Source organism: Chaetodon auriga, chromosome 9 (genome assembly GCF_051107435.1).
Source record: "Chaetodon auriga isolate fChaAug3 chromosome 9, fChaAug3.hap1, whole genome shotgun sequence".
NCBI lineage: Eukaryota > Metazoa > Chordata > Actinopteri > Chaetodontiformes > Chaetodontidae > Chaetodon > Chaetodon auriga.
In genome coordinates, this window is record NC_135082.1 from 21,186,914 (window position 1) to 21,203,063 (window position 16,150).

At 42.0% G+C, this 16,150-nt stretch overlaps 2 protein-coding genes across 4 annotated transcripts; one reads left to right on the top strand and one right to left on the bottom strand.

The window, feature by feature from the left end:
- Positions 1–616: 616 nt before the first annotated feature.
- gsr (glutathione reductase) lies at positions 617–8,879 on the bottom strand. 3 transcript variants are annotated; one of them, XM_076739559.1, is made up of 14 exons: positions 8,748–8,879; positions 8,512–8,662; positions 7,895–8,066; positions 7,170–7,196; positions 6,972–7,060; positions 6,016–6,085; positions 5,726–5,873; positions 5,563–5,617; positions 5,383–5,482; positions 5,041–5,295; positions 3,625–3,736; positions 2,459–2,590; positions 2,177–2,310; positions 617–1,226 (listed from the first exon to the last, which is right to left on the bottom strand). In XM_076739559.1, the coding sequence occupies exons 2-14, from the start codon at positions 8,571–8,573 to the stop codon at positions 1,077–1,079; spliced, it is 1,506 nt and encodes a 501-aa protein (XP_076595674.1). In that variant the 5' UTR covers positions 8,574–8,662; positions 8,748–8,879; the 3' UTR covers positions 617–1,076. The 3 variants fall into 3 exon arrangements, with proteins under 3 accessions (XP_076595674.1, XP_076595673.1, XP_076595675.1); XM_076739558.1 differs by lacking the exons at positions 8,512–8,662; positions 8,748–8,879 and having other exon boundaries at positions 7,895–8,221; XM_076739560.1 differs by lacking the exons at positions 8,512–8,662; positions 8,748–8,879 and having other exon boundaries at positions 7,903–8,147.
- Positions 8,880–9,288: 409 nt separating this feature from the next.
- znf518b (zinc finger protein 518B) lies at positions 9,289–14,736 on the top strand. Its single transcript, XM_076739594.1, has 2 exons — positions 9,289–9,424; positions 9,788–14,736. Exon 2 carries the CDS (start codon positions 9,953–9,955, stop codon positions 12,428–12,430), a length of 2,478 nt encoding a protein of 825 aa, XP_076595709.1. The 5' UTR covers positions 9,289–9,424; positions 9,788–9,952; the 3' UTR covers positions 12,431–14,736.
- Positions 14,737–16,150: the final 1,414 nt, after the last annotated feature.

The following is a 16,150-nucleotide window of genomic DNA, read 5'->3' on the forward strand; positions in this document are numbered from 1 at the left end:
TGCTGCAGAGCTGTCCTAATCAGGGTCTATTATATAATTATGTATATCACTGAATTATTATTGATATTTATTAACATCTAAACAAAATTTTATAGGTGTAAATGGTTGAAACTGAGAAAATGTCAATTCACCTACATCCAGTTGGGAAATTTAATCTATAATAATATATCATATTTTAGAATTGGTTCATATGCTTTATATGTAAATTCTTAAACTGTACAGCATAAAGTAAATTTGACTTTCAAATACATGTGGTTGAGCGAAAAGCACAATATTACTGATCAAACTGCATTAGAGTAGAAGTAGAATGTGTACATTAGTACAAATACCTCAAATTTGTACATAAATACAGTTCTTAAATAAATGTATTCAGCTACTCATCATTGTTGCAGTATTTTAAAAGTGTATAAATTTCTATTCACCGTGGAAATAGATCCTCCACACTAGTGCATCTGGACAGACCCACTTACTGTAGGTATGGGTAGGAATACAGCTCCCTCTGTGTAATTATGACAAGTACATCATTCGTTGCCCAACCCATGTCAGTTACAAACAAAGACAGGGAAGGGCACCAGTTTGGACCAGTTTGTTACATCACAGTCACAGAATGAAGAGAAAGGAATGACAGCACTTAAGAAAAGAGCTGCAGGTTTATTGAATCTTTAGAACAGTACAGTAGATATGTTATGACCTTGCATTGGTAGTAAATAGGTACCTTAAGGAGCAGCAGTGTTTGTAATATTCATTTGACAAATGACTGACAAATCAAACACATACACTAGGAGAGAGGTGTTCTGACTTCCCATGTAATCACTTGACAATACCTGCAGATCCATCACTTCCATTTCACAATCATTAAAATGGAATCCGGAATATTCAATCAATAATCAAGACCCACAGTACAGTTTAAGAAGGCCATAACTCGGTCTTGGTCCATTTAGGTGAAAATTAGAAAAAAATGAAAACACTGCGCACAAATAAGGTCACTTAAATGAGAGAAAATGGAAGCTTGTAGTTTTAGAAAGCAGGCTGTCAAGGTGATGTGAGAGTAGTACAGAGGAGTGAATCTCGCTGCATTAACGCATTGTGACAAACTCCTCAGATGAGGTGGGGTGAATGGCGACGGCCTTGTCAAAGTCTGCTTTGGTAGCGCCCATTTTGATGGCCACAGTGAAGCCCTGCAGCATCTCATCACAGCCCAGGCCCTGCATGTGCAGACCCACCACCTGGAGGAAAGAGACAATTCAGTCTTGGAAAGTCATATATTGCAATCGTGTGTTGCAAAGTACTTTTTTGGTGTTCAAATCAGAATCAGAGTAGGTTTATTGTTCACAGTATGCAGTGTAGCGAAGTTTTGCAGTGTGCAAGATAGTAATCCAAAAATGATCTAAGCCAAACAAAAAAGGTGCAATCCTCAGCAAGACAGCTTCCTACATTTCCCAGGATGACTTTGCAACCTGCAGAGGTTGGGTGGGAACATGCTGACGTCAGCTGTTGTTTATACAGCACGTACAGTCGGAGAAAACAACTGTGATTTCAACACAGTGAGAGCAGGAGACATAATCCTGGCAAAGAAAAGGCAGGAGACACACCCCACACTCAGACCTGATGCATTGTGTGGGTAAAATCTGGATTTATCAAACTTCAACATTTGCTGGTAATTGCAGGTTTCAAGAGTATAATGCGTGCTTGTAGGCACTGGGTTCACTTTAAACAGGTGTGTGAAATTAGACTAATTATCTTGGGTTCAATGTATCACCAATGAGAGTGTGCTGACAGGAGTGAGTGTATTTTCAGAATGCATTAGGCCGTATTAGTTTATCATTGGCATCCACTTGAGTGCCTGGAATCAGAGCTGCTGCAGCTTTGATCCATAGTGCGCTCTACCTGGTGAGTTTTTAACCACACCCTACCTATAAATAAAGGTGTTCTTCTTTAAATTGTTTAGAGATGAGTCATCCTTTAATGATAAATTTAAGTCCTACTTTTATGTTTTACAGCCAGTATTTTCAAGACTGCTTCCAGTCAATGTCATTTTTAATGAATAATTATGACTATAACAATAATTTAAATGACTTGTATATACATTTTTAAGACAGTAATTTGTGATCTATGAAGTTTTGGTAACACTTTTGCACGAGCTGCAGCTGTAACCTGGAGAACAGACGACTCCTACCTTCTCCTCCTTGCCCACACACACCAGCTTCATGATGCACAGACTCTTCCTGCTCGTGATGGCGTGATACATCGGAGTGAAAGACGTCTTGTAGATCTTCACATTCTCCTTTCCTCTCGATTTAATGGCCTCCTCTGTGACCAACGCAAAAGAGTTAGGCAAGTGACTAGTTGTACTAAAACTGGGATTAACACAGTATTTACATGAGCTGACACTTTCCTTCAGGGGAAGTTACAGGATGAGTTTCATGAGTCTAACTCTGCTTATGAAACTGCCACTCACCTTCTGTGAGGCCCACTGTTCCAATGGGTGGGTGGCTGAACACCACTGTGGGGATAGCAGAGTAGTCCAGCTTGGAGTCCTTCTTGCCCTCAAACAGTCGGTGTGCCAGCTTCCTGCCTGCAGCGATGGCAACTGCCCCAACATGCAAGATAACATCAGAGTGCAGCTCTGAATAACAGTGAACGTCCCCAGAAAACATGGCAGGTGCCGAGAAATGATAAAACGCTTCATTCCTTAACTGGAAAAACGAGTACAAAGCAGCACTACTGTTGCAGTATTTCGTAGTGCAGAAGCAGAGTGGGGATTTCTAGCACACCTACAGTGCTTCCTTACAGGAGGTAAAAACTCCTGCAGGACTTGCAGCGTAAAGAACAATAGGATTGTGAGATGAATGCATTTGTGAAAAATTATCTCTTAAAACAGCAAATATCTTAACTGGTTGTTGTAAACTGTAACTGCAAGAGATGGTTGTCACTACTTGGGGGCTGCACCTAAAAATGGTGCAGGAAAATGGCACATTTTTATCAATGATTAAGCAATTCCTCCTGCTCACTTTGACGGAAACAGACCTTTTATTTAGTAACTTGTTTAAAGCTGCAAATATTTCATTTTAGTTAAGACATGCTCTTAATTTTCTCTGGAGGTTGAGCCACACCACCACATTTTGTTGAACCTGAGCGACAGCTGAAAAGATTTTTGTTATTTTCATTTTATTTGATCTGTTTTGAAGCATTTGATATGGCTCCTTCTAGTTTATGAGACCACACGTAACAGCAACCTGACAAAAATGTTTTTCCAGTAATTACGACAGCGTTATGCTCGCTCAAAACCTACTCTGAATAAAGCCATAATAAATATAGTAATACATAAAGAGTCCTCACCTGTTCAAACAAAGTTCAACTGAGGACCTCTAGAACTGTCTCTTGTGAATGCACCCATTAACCCCTTTTCACCCTACTAATATAAAAATACACTTTTGGCAAAAATAAACAAACGCAGAGATATTAAACATGAAAAGAAAACACGACTGAAGCGTTTGTCTAGCAAACTGCACTATCTATCAGCTTTCAAACATCCATACTGGCCAAGCTGGAATATAAACAAAACCATGACAGTTTTTAAACAACATCCATAAAATGATTTGAGTATTTAGTGTGGCTTCATACCGGGTGTGAGGAGAGCTTTGCCACAAACGTCCCCGACGGCGTAGATCCCTGCTCGGCTGGTGTTCTGATACTCATCCACAATGATATGGCCTCTTTCGTCTGTATCCACAATCTGCAGACAGAGAGGAAACTGTTCAATACAGTTATTACCAACTAGCTAAAACATTACATTTTAGCATTTTAGTGTTTCTCCTATTTCCTTTGAAGCATCTGAATTACTTTGACAAGGTGTGGTAAGTGTTCACTGATCACAAGCTGCTGAGCTGCTCACAGCGTGCAGCTGTAACAGGGACGTCAAATGAGGAGCGAGCAACCCAGAAGAAAAGTTTCAGTCGACAGCAAGAAACAACAATGACTCATGCAAGTGCGGAGGCTCGGAGCCTTAAATGTAAACCAGAATACACAGTGAGGGCAGCCAAAGTGGCGTTATGTTTAACGTGATCATGTGTGAACGAAGACCAGTCTCTGTAGACCGTCTCAAACCACGCATGAATAACACTAAGAGGGACAGATCACATCACTTTCCTTCACACTTCCTTCAGCGTGAGTTGCTCTCTGAGTGTTGAACTGCTGCTTTCATATCTGCCTCTCACTTTCCTTCACACTACAGGTTAGACAATAAAAACAGAAGCCAGAATATGTGGTAACAATAAGGTGCATGTTAAACTTGGACAATCAGGCAGCCCACTCCTCTAACACGTCAAAGTAACTTAAGTAGAGGAGCACCTTGACTTAACGGAGAACTAACTGCCCCTTTAATCTGTTAATAATTCACCTGACGACCCTGAGCTAACGAGCACTTCACCTGGAACAAACAACACAACAAAGACTGTTATGTGTCAGCCGGCTGCTGCTCGCGTTGCCAGATTATCGCTAATCAGCGACCTCAGATGATCTCATGCCTGCTTTATTTTTGGCTCGTTTTACATAAAGGTGTTAAATGTATCCTGTCATCCAACAGTGAGTTCCTGGCTTCACTTCTTCCACAAGACTACATTTGATTTGAATGTTTCATGTGTGCTTCAGAAACAAAAGCTAACTGATTTATCTGTAGTGCTGCTGTAATCTATGAGGACAATTAAGCAGCCAGGATGAGGGTGACACAGGGACACTGCGCACAGTTGAACACTAATTAAGTCCCTTTGTGGACGGACAGCGGTGATAAGTTGTAGCCATCTGTCTTAAACGCACTGTCAGTGTCATTGATTGGTGTGTTCTGCACTCTTTCCAGCTGTAAATTTAATGGCCTCAGCAAGGACAATAAAGATTATCTTGAAGATTAGTTTGTCTGTCTAAGATCACTGCCTATTTTTCCACTAATGAGAGATGTTATATGTTGTTTCTGCGACACATTTCAGCGTCCAGTTTGCAGTAAACATCATAAGGAGGCCGTTGATGAGCACAGCAGACTCTTACCATCTCGCCGATGTTGAGTCCGGAGGTGTTTGGCTGCCTGCCGATGGCCCACAGAAGGCAGTCCACTTCCTGGATGGTCCTGATCTTCTCCTCGTCGTTCTTCTTCTCTGGGTCTTTGGTGACGATCGTCACCTCCAGTCCTTTGTCCGTTTTACGCACAGACTTCACCTGAGAATTCTTCCACAGATCTACACCGGAGTTTTGCAGTTCTTTGGTGCAATTTGTGCTTATGAAGTTGTCAAAATTCCTCAAAACCTACAGAGACAAGACGAGAGTACATGAAGTACACGTGGCTGCACACTTTTGAAAATCAGGATTTAGTATTTATGCTGTGATTCTCACTCCTGTCTGTCGAATTATGAGGGATGTTTTGGATCCCAGGGTGGAAAGGATGCCCGCCATCTCCACTGCAATATAACCTGCACCCACAATCACACTGCGCCTGTCAGGAGAACAAAACTATTAATTACAGACACTTTCAAACACGGCAGAAACACTGGAGAGATTATATGACAAGCTCACTTTGGCAGAGTTTCAAGTTCAAAAAAGCCATCACTGGTAATGCCCAGACTTGCCCCTGAAATGATGAAGAAATGCGCGATTTACATGACAGTAAAAGAACTGCTCAGGCACAACAGTGCTAATCTCAGAGATGATCACCATTTTGAAGTGCAGTATGATTTACCTGGAACTTCATTGTCACTCAAAACAGAAGGCTGCCCTCCAGTGGCGATGAGGATGTGAGGCGCCGTATACTTCTTTCCATTGACCTCCACAGTCGGTTCAGGGTCACCTGTAAACCTGGCATGACCGTGAATAGTTTGGATTTTAGCCTGAAATGAAGCAGATGTCGTTTCAACAGTGTTAAATAAACAAACAAAGCAAGTTAAAGGATTCTTTTAAAGATGCTGGGAAAAGATCTCACAGATCAAAACAACAGACGCACTGAAAAAATCAATATAAATACAAACTTACTTTGTCAAGATTGTTGCGATAGATGCGATTTAGGTGGCCAACGTAAGCGTCCCTTTTGGCCTTGAGAGTTCTGCAAACACAAGATATGATCAAAGGTAAGAGGTTTGGAGGTTTTGTTAACCTACATTTACTCAACAGATCCATCCCAGCAGAACATAAAGTGTTAAACCAGGACACAGACAGCAGGTCTGTTATGGGTCATGCAGATACAAACAGTGGCATAAACTTTTCTGGATAACTGTATTGGAGTAAATGTATAAATGTATTTACTATGTAACATGATATATTCAGTGATAAGGTAAAATGAGAGTTTGACATTAAAAGTTTAAGTGCACCCGTGTCTCCATACTCCACACTGTAGCCTTAAAAAATGGAGAACTGCTGCACCACAAACCAGAATCTGCTGCCTCATCCACAGATCCAAACTGCCTGCAGCCAAAGCATTTCCTGCAGCTGTAAACAACACTCTGCACGGTCATAAGCACTTGTGCTATGATGATAATAATAACGAAGTAATGAATGATACTTCTACTGCTGTATGAAAATATCTGACTGTAATCTGTGGTGGAGAGTTTTATATAAATCTTAACAGATACTTTTTTCAATGGGCTGCTGCTTGACACACTTTCACATTAATCCACGCATGCACACTTAAAATGACTCCCCAGCCCCGTCGTACGTTAATGTTTTTCAGCCCTGAACTAATGGTGCAGGCAGCCACTCCTCCCAGAGGCTTATCTTTCACGGTCACCTGGACTGAACTATGTTGTGCAAAAAGGCAGAGAAGTGGGCTAAAATGAAGCAACAAAAGACAGAACAGATTGAGAAGAAGTGCCATGAAATGGATACGGTTCTGTTCCAGGAACAAGTGTGACGGGTTTCAGAGGCTCATTGTAGTTCTCCCCCCCCCCCCCCCCCCCGAGTGAAAAAAGACACCGACAGTTACTGTAACTTACTCCCAGCTGAAGCGAGCATTCCCAACGTCAAAGCCGTAGTCACTGTGATCGTGGAGATACTCCGCGTGAACCGCAGCGTTCCACATAACCTGCGTGGAAAGGTAGAGACGCTGGATTTGACATCTGGTGAATTTCGATGCACATTAACAAATTATTATGTCTCGACTTACTACTCCAAGAATGAAGAGAAAACCGTACCTTCTTAGGGACACAGCCGACATTGACCTGAAAGACATCAGTAAAGAGCAAATTAGTTCATCTTAGGCTTAATCTAATAGCATCCAAGCACACGTTTAGTTAAAAAGAAAAGACTTTGCAGTGCAGGAGTCTATTCTGCAAAACGAGCAGGTGCATCAACTGAATTTAGCTCATCTTCCTGTTACTTTGTTATTTACATTTATGTTACATGAGCCTATTTCCTCATTTCCCAGTAAAATTGTGAAATGAATCAGACAAACTGCCAGGCCCTTTGTGCAATCAGAGACACTGAAGTGGTTTTTATTAGAAATCTGCAGCAATGGCTCATGAACTTCCCCTTCGTTTGATCATCTGAAATCTAAATGTAGTGCATGTAGTGAACACAACGATATGCTTTCCAACAAATTATTACTATTTGATGCATCTAATCTTCCTCGTGTTCCTTGTACTTCTTCTGTGCAACCTTCTCCGCCATGCCAAGGCAGGGGGTTGTCATTGTTACTGGTCACTTTATCTGAAATATTAAGACTGTGCTGTCCATTAGATGTCAGCTGCAGTGCGCTTTAAACTTCCAACAGTGTTTGCTGCACACAAAAAACTTCCACAAAAGGAGTCCGGAGGCTTCGCAGCGAACCTGGTAACCCACACGCGTGTGAAAGCTGCACAGGCGCTAGTAAAGTGACTGTAGTCGGGAAGGATGACAGTGTTTTTTGATTTTTACTCACGCAGGTACCTCCGAGCTTGTGACTCTCGATCACGGCGGTAGATGCTCCGAGCTCCGACGCCCTCCGAGCGCCGGCCAGACCTCCAGACCCGCCGCCGATCACCAGAAAGTCGAAGCGGGTTACCTCGGTCGCTGACGGGTCTGAGGCCATGCTTCGGCGGATCACTCCGTGTCTGCGAAAAGACGAGAAAATGTGTTTTCGGTGGTTAAGCCAACAGGGTGCTTGCGTCCGGGTTAGCTTCGTTAATATCGCCATAACCAGGAAGCTCGCAGGCGTGTCGGACAAACGGGGAATGGGAGGGTCAGGTGAAAGCCACTGCTGTGTCATTATGAATTGCAACAATGGTGTGTAAATCCCAGAAAGTGTTTTCACAATAGTCATGATGATCCTCACATGAGCTACAGCATGAGGGTTACAATAACAGGTGTAAATCGGAGCTAATTCTGCAACAGGAATTTGATTAAATATAGAGCTGATTTTAAGGCATTTGAGCTGTGAGGCCTCGAGATGAAAAACGATAATAAATTAAATCCGGACAGCATCATGACAGTAAATTCAAACTGTGAACACTCTTCAGTCTAGCCCAGTGTTAGTCATAAAGATGTTGTATTACTCACCTTGGCAATGGCAGTGACACTGGCACAGTAGGAAGCAGTCTGCAGATTCTTATTAACAACATGTTTTTATGTGTTTTGGGGCATTTTAATGAGATGCGTCCACAGCGCGCCGTTGTTTATCTCTCTCTGGTTACCCTCAGCTGGTGAAGGCCTGTGGATAGACCTCATTATTACATGAACTACAAAAGCTTTATACCACTTCCTGTGTCACTGGGTGAACCCACGGTAATACACACCCGTTTATAGCGTCTGTGCGATGAAACGACCTCGTGTATGTCTCTAAAAATCTAAAAATGATGCCGTTGGCGATTTAATAATAACACGGCACTGACGAGTACAACATTAATATTGTTGTGGTGGAAGTTGTCATATTTTAGGGCGTGAATAACGTAGATGCCAATCAAATATTTGCGTGTTTTTTTGGAGCAGGTTTAGATTCTAGCGTAAATAATCGCGGAACATACAGGAGGTTTGCGTGGTATTTCTTCAAGAATAGCGCTTACGCTACACCCAGTTAGCCAGCTGTCAAAAAAAGATAAGTAACAAGTCGAACTTCCGGTGATTACTTTCAAAATAAACTCCTGCTCTCATGAAAACATGCACCAAAATATTGTTTTTGAGCGTACAAAATGATCAAACAAAATAAAAAGGGATATATAAGCTGTGTTGAATGGAAATATGCGAAAAATTAACTTATTAGAGTTCTATTATTTTTATTCAACGCTATTATTTTGAAGGAAGGAGCAGCCCCTTTCCGGAATCGTTGTATCTAGCGACAGATGGCTAACACCAAGCTAAAGCGTAGCGGCTCGGTTGGCCCTGTTGACTAGCGATAGTATCGCGTCCACAGAAAGGATTTATTGACATAAGACATACAACAGACCAAAACGCAGCGAAACATCGCCCCTTTAAGGTATGTGCGTGTTTTTTGACTCTACTGTAAAATATAAACAGTTGAAATACGAGTCGTCGTCTTTGCGAACCTCTTGTTGTGTTGAGATGGGGCCTTTTTCTTGTGCCCAAGACAGCCCAGGACAACAGTGGGGGCATGTAAATAGAGATGACTGCATTCAGTTTTTTTAATCTTTATGTCGTTTGGTATGTTTCCTACCCGTTACGTGGAAAACAGACGGCTCCGGCCGGAGAAATTACTGCATGAGCTCAGTATGAGGGGGGAGGGGCTTTATGGGCCCTGTTTGAATGTCAGCACTGAGCTCTGTAAGATTGATCCACTGACATAACTGTTAAAGCCACTGTTTTTCTCACGTTTTCACAGAGGGGAAACGCCTTAGTTGCCAGTTCATGGTTGCTCCAGGCTTCTCTTCTCTGAGGACCGAACCCTGGACATCAAGTGGACATGGACGTGCACTCCTCTGTGTAACTGCTGCCTTTGCATTTGTGGGACCTGCTTCCAGATGACCAGTGGACCAAACCACTCAACATGAAGCCTGTCAGCTATCAAAGCATGCCGTCCTCTGTGAGCGCTGGACACCCGGCTTTGGATCGTGTGTTAAGCACCTCAAACGTGATGTATTGTGAGAAATGCGGATTTGCTACTCCAGACGCTGCGGTGTTCAAGAAGCATATGATTGAGCATACGGGGACGAGGTTTTACTGCTTTTATTGCAACAACGTCTCATTCAGTGAGGCAGAGTTAAACGCTCACCTGAGGCAACACACTGCAAAGTACCCCTTCAAATGTCCTCACTGCGGACAGGGCTATATGAGGAGGCTGTGCCTTGTGAAGCACATTGAGCGTTTGCATAGTAAAGGCATTAGTTATGGACCCGCTAAACCTGGCATGACAAAAATTCCACATGTTGCTGTCTCCAGTGCCTTAACAAGTGTGCCCACTGCTGATCCATCATCACTTCGACCAGTTGTTCGGGTGACGGTACCCACACCGAGTGCACCTGCGTACAGACTGGGTAAAGATGAACACAGGGAGAAAACACTGGACACAAATGTATCAAATGCCACCAATGGTAATGCAGAACTTTTGTCCCCTTTGAGTGGACTCATTCAGCACAACAGGGCTTTAACGGTCTCTCTTCCAGAGGAAGTAACGATCCCTGCTGGCTGTTTGGTTGAACTTGTCGAGGTGAAAACTGTCAATGGGACAAAGGAGCTAAAGCTGAGGCTCGTCTCTCAACAAGAAAACGAGTCTGTGATCAAAGACACGAGGACCACAGTCTCCCAAAACTCTGCACTGGGAAAGCAATTATCGTCCACATTAAATCATCCAAACACAAGTTTAGGGATGTGCACAATTAGCAGGAAACAGTATGAAACAAAGACTGTGAATGTGGAGCATCCTGCTGTTGTCCCAGTCAGTATTTCCCAAAACCTCCCAAATCAAATCAACAAAGAGAAGATTGCGTTGAAAAGAACATCACAAGAAATAATCAACTTGGAATGTCACACTGTCCTGCCGAACAAGGTTCCCAAAAGCATCCTCAACCCTGTAAGAGAAGGAAATATTGGGATCAAAGTAACACAGCGAGAACCTGTGAACCACAGTGCTGCTCTGCCCGTTGTCGCCTCCACCAGGGTTACCAACAGGTTGACTGGCATCCTGCATCCAGAAAACATGGGAAAACGAGTAACACAGAGAGCACTGGATGAGAGGAAGAGTTTAATTCCAGACCCTTCCAAGAGTCTCCCACCCAGGAGGGCAAATGACATAAAAAGCCTTCCTCAAGATGTGTCGCTGGCTGTGAAGCTGGAACCCGGGGAGATCCGCCTCAAGAACAACACTGCTTCAAAAATAAAGACCGAGGCGTTGGGCTCCAGCCAGCAAAGTTTGAAATCACCCTCTCCGTCCTCGATGGTTCCCTTAGCAGCGACTGCCCAAATGAGACCTCCAGCGATATCGGTTTGTAAGGATAATGTGGCAAATCCATCTTTTTCAGTCGCCAGGAGTCAACATGAGCTCTCGTCTTTCAAAACACCTGTGCTTTCTAATGGCACCAAGAGCTTGGCTTGGAACCGGGAAGTCAGATCCAGCGAGAAAGCCGTAGAACGGGACGTGCCAGAGCCTGAGGGTTTCCCAGTCATCTCCTCTGTGTTTTCATTAAGTCAGCAACCAGAGGACGTGCAAGGCTCCATTCAGCCACTGGTAATGGCTCTGCGTGGGATAGTAATGGATAAAAGTAACAGCTCTGGAAGTCCAACTCCAAATCACATCAAGATAAAAAGCGCTGAGCAGGTGAAGGAGGTGGCAACATCAGGGTACAGAGCTCAGGTGGCCACAAAAGATGGGTCCTTCACTCGTGACCTTCTACTGACCAAGCAGACCAGCGAGCCTGTAAAAGCAGAGGAGCACCATAAGGGTATTCAGCACCCTCCTGCACTGACCCCCAACCACTCTCACGTCAAGGAGGATAGAAATACCCCTCCGCCAAAAGACGGTAGCACATGCAGTCACACACCTGACTCAAAATCTTCAACAGATCAGGAATCTGTTTCTAAAATTGTCGCACATGTAGATGCCTCTGGGACTGCAGAGCCTCTACAGCACATGGCGAAAAGCGAACATGACATCTCGTCAAGGTTCCTGACCGTCTCTCTGAAAAGGGTACAAGTAGGTGTGTGGAAAAAAAACAAGAAGGGACTGAAGCTTAGAATATCTAAATATAAGACTCAGGTACCTATGAGCAGCGTTACTGATTGCACAGTTATTTACCCAATGCCGTTGAAGGTGGACCAACTGGTGAAGCGACCGGGCCCGAACCAGCCTGTGGTGGTGCTCAATCACCCGAAGCCCCGGGCATCCTTACACGGAGCGAGAGCAGACACTTTAGCAGACACAGGACCCCCTGAGGTGGTTCCAAAGTGCCAAATCTTAAAAATGAGGCTGAGCAAAGTCATGGGGCAGAAGTACGAGGTGATGGGGTGCACTGTCGGAGTCTTTCCATGAATCTATCTGATAACCTATCAATGGACAGTGTACATTTATGAGGAAATAACTAGTATTACAAGCTGTTGACTTTAAACAAAGAAAATATTAGGGCAGTTATTTTCTTTATGGGAGCCTACAATTTAAAAAATGACACCTTAGTATCACTGAGCATTGTTATTACACAAATGTTGTTTATATAAGCATGGGATATGGAATTTTCAAGTGCAATGCAGTTTGGCTGCTTTGAGTCTGAAACGTGGACCATCTGCTGAAGTTGACTACAGTCAGTGAACGCAGATGATAAGTACTGTTTCAGAAGTTTGAGAAACCGGTCGATCTGTCAGAGTTAAGGCATAAATGCATGCTGTTTATTTAAAAAGGACAACATACTGTATTTTTTGTTTGCATCAGTAATGGTTTACTGTTCATCTGGCCCCTCTAAGATAAGGTGCAGTACGCTTGAGATGATCAAGTGTATGTGTGCGAACCCACTCGGAATAGAAACAAAGCCATGAAGATGCAGAGCGTGCACAGTTTTACTGATGGAAAGATCAGCTTAAGGTCCGAAGTAATGATGAAATATTTGGTTTGTGATGATATTTATGTAAGATGTATTTTGTGTAGGTCAAACCTCATGTGCAATATTTAGCGCACAAATTACACAATGAAAAATGTCTCATTCAAGGATCAATCCCCAGTTTTCTGTTAATACTGGGTGTAACAGAACAGGATCCCCCGTCGTCTTTTGTTTTATGGTGGCTTCTTGTATAAACTCAGATGCAGCCTTCCAGTTTGGGAGCTGCATCCAAAAAAAGTCAATATTTCAAATTGTGTCATTTCAAAAGCTCCTCCAGATTTGGCCTGAGAAGTGCAGCTTTCCACTAGATCGCAGCCAGGCTCATATGTCCAGCACTTTTATCCTTGTTGTGTCAATCAGTAGTGTAGTGGTGCATTCAGGTACTCTTTGCAAAGTCTTACATTTGATAAACATTTCATGATCATGTCGTATTTATCAGATGGCCATCAGTCACTTTTAATTTGTTGAATGAGCTGGACCCATGAGAAAGGTGTAAATAATGTGAGGCACACTCACCATGGTTTGTCAGTGTGGATATGTTTTATATCACTGGGTGTTGCAGAGAAATTGAAGCTGATGTTTGCCAGATATCCTTCGTGTGCCGTGTTCTGTGAAATAAACTGTAAACTTGAGCATTACTGTATGGAATATGCCTGACTTTCCCACCAGTATATACCATTTGGTGATTAACTTGAATGTTTTCAACTTTACAAATTGAGGAGGAGTACCTGAATGCACCGTTAGTTTTGGTTTCAGTGGGGCTAAGGCTGAAAGCTAACATGTGAGTATTCCTAATAATCCGTGGTACAGATCGATATGAAAGGTGAATTTAACCTGGATTTGGGGATTATTTTATCATTTTTAATGCCTAATTAATCACAGATATGTGATTAATTTATTTGAGGCTACACTCCAGAAATAAGTGTTAATGTCCAAAAATCATCTTGGATGATTGTTACTCCTTGTGCTTTACGGTTTCCTTTCTTCGATGTCATGTTGTCCATGCATTGCCTCTTTGCAGAAGAAGCTGGAGCTCCTGAAACAGTGGTGCATAACGGAGTGGATGAAAGCAGCCCAAACTGGTTCATTACTGTAAAAGAAAGCCACATACTTGTATTATAATTTTTTTATAAATATTTTATCTTACTGCCATGTTCATACTCAGTGACTGTAATGATTCTGGGGCCCTTAAAAACCTGTTAAACTTGTATATTTTTCAAAATCCATCAAAATAACATAAGCAATCTCCAGATACTTTTCAGAGCTGTTTTCTCGTGACAGCATTACAACACCTGTGTGTTCCTGTTTATAATGTAATCATTATGTATGAGGTGGTAGACCTATGATGAAATTTATAGGTTTTGGTGACCCACAGGTGTTATTGTGTATATACCTATAAATATAAAATGTGATAACTGGTGTTCATACTCAGTAGGGAATGATAACATTCCTCAGCCTCTTCTGCAACAGCAGTTATGTTGTGCTTCACCGTCCTCACACCACAGTGTGTCAAGCTGCCGTGCAGTCTTTATTATATATAATTATTTTAAAGGTGTTTAAGGGTGTGACAGTTCCATCTGAACGTTTTGCTTTGCCTTTCATTCATTCATTTGTGCGACAATTAGTCATGTTCCAGTTAAAACTGTTTTTTGGTTTTCTTCATACTCAGTGGTCATTACTGTGTTTCATGCTTTTATAATAATTGTGTAACTCTAACTTTTTTCTATTAAAACAACGTAAATGATCACATTTTACATGGCTTATTCCTGTTTGTTCTATAGAATTGCATCGTCATCACAAAACCTTTCTCATACTGTAAACATTACAGGATGACTTGTGTAGTTAGCAGCATGAAGTAGCTAACAGTACACCTTCAGATTCATTCAATGTCTGTAACTAAGTTAAAATTCCATCAAGTAGTTGCTAATTAGTGTGCACAATGACTTAGTCATTATAAAGCACTTATTAATGCTTTATTATACATGACCATATTCTATTAGACCATTATTAAGAGTTTTCCCTCAATAACTTCCTAATTATGGCTTGTTGATAGTAAGTTAGGAAGCTTTTGTACATGAATTATGAATTGTAATGAATAAGGCATTAATACGAGTTTTAATGACTGATGAATAATGAATGATCAAGTGGAAAAATGGTACAAATATGCAGGCAAGCATTTAACGGTGAATATGTGCACCTTAATATAAAGTGTGACCAAAATAGTTTGTTACTAACAGGGAGACAGTTAGCACACAACACAGGTCCCCTCGGCCTTGTCACCACACTCAATTTGGTCTTGGACTTAGATTCTCTGTGGGAAAGAACAAAAATTTAAGAATTACGGTTTGGAAGAGCTGTGGAACAAAGACGGCACTGCTGAACAATCAGTCAGCATCACAGGATCCAACCGAGAAAGCTTACAGCTTTTAACACAGGCTCTAGCACTAAATCAGCACATTTAGGGATGACCGAGGAACGCAGCTCTCAAGAGACCTGCATCTGACCCCCCTCCCCAACACACACACACACACACACACACACACACATACACACACACACACATATGTACACATTCCTTCAGGACTTCAGGAGAGCTGTGGAGGAAAGACATTTCAACTACAAAGGGTTTCCTATCAGTTAAATTATTGTCATGGAGATGCAAGCTCCACACCAGATAAAGGCGTTAAAACTGTCAGGATTGACTGTTAACAGGTCTCAAGAGCCAGACAACACTGACAAGCTGTAAATCAGACATTCCTGGAGCAAACTGACTTTAGACTTTAGACTGCTTCTTTCCCAATTTGGGAAATTATTTTGTTGCAGTAGCAATTAAACATACAGACAAACACAGAATGCATACACAATTGTACACAAACAGAGTTATATAATATGTATTAAATGTGTAATACATGTCATATAATATTTTAATAATATAATAAAAAATGCAATATAACTAAGTATATAAACAGTATTTATAGCAAAAAATTGTGCAGTTTCAGATGATAAATAAATGTAAACCATAGACCGTATGTGCAATATTGCAGTAGTGCAAATAATATGTAAAAGTAATATGTAAAACACAGAGTTTGTGAGGTTTGTGGATTAACTGTTTAAGTTACTGTTGTACAGTGCGATGACTCGTGGCGGGAATGATTTCCTGA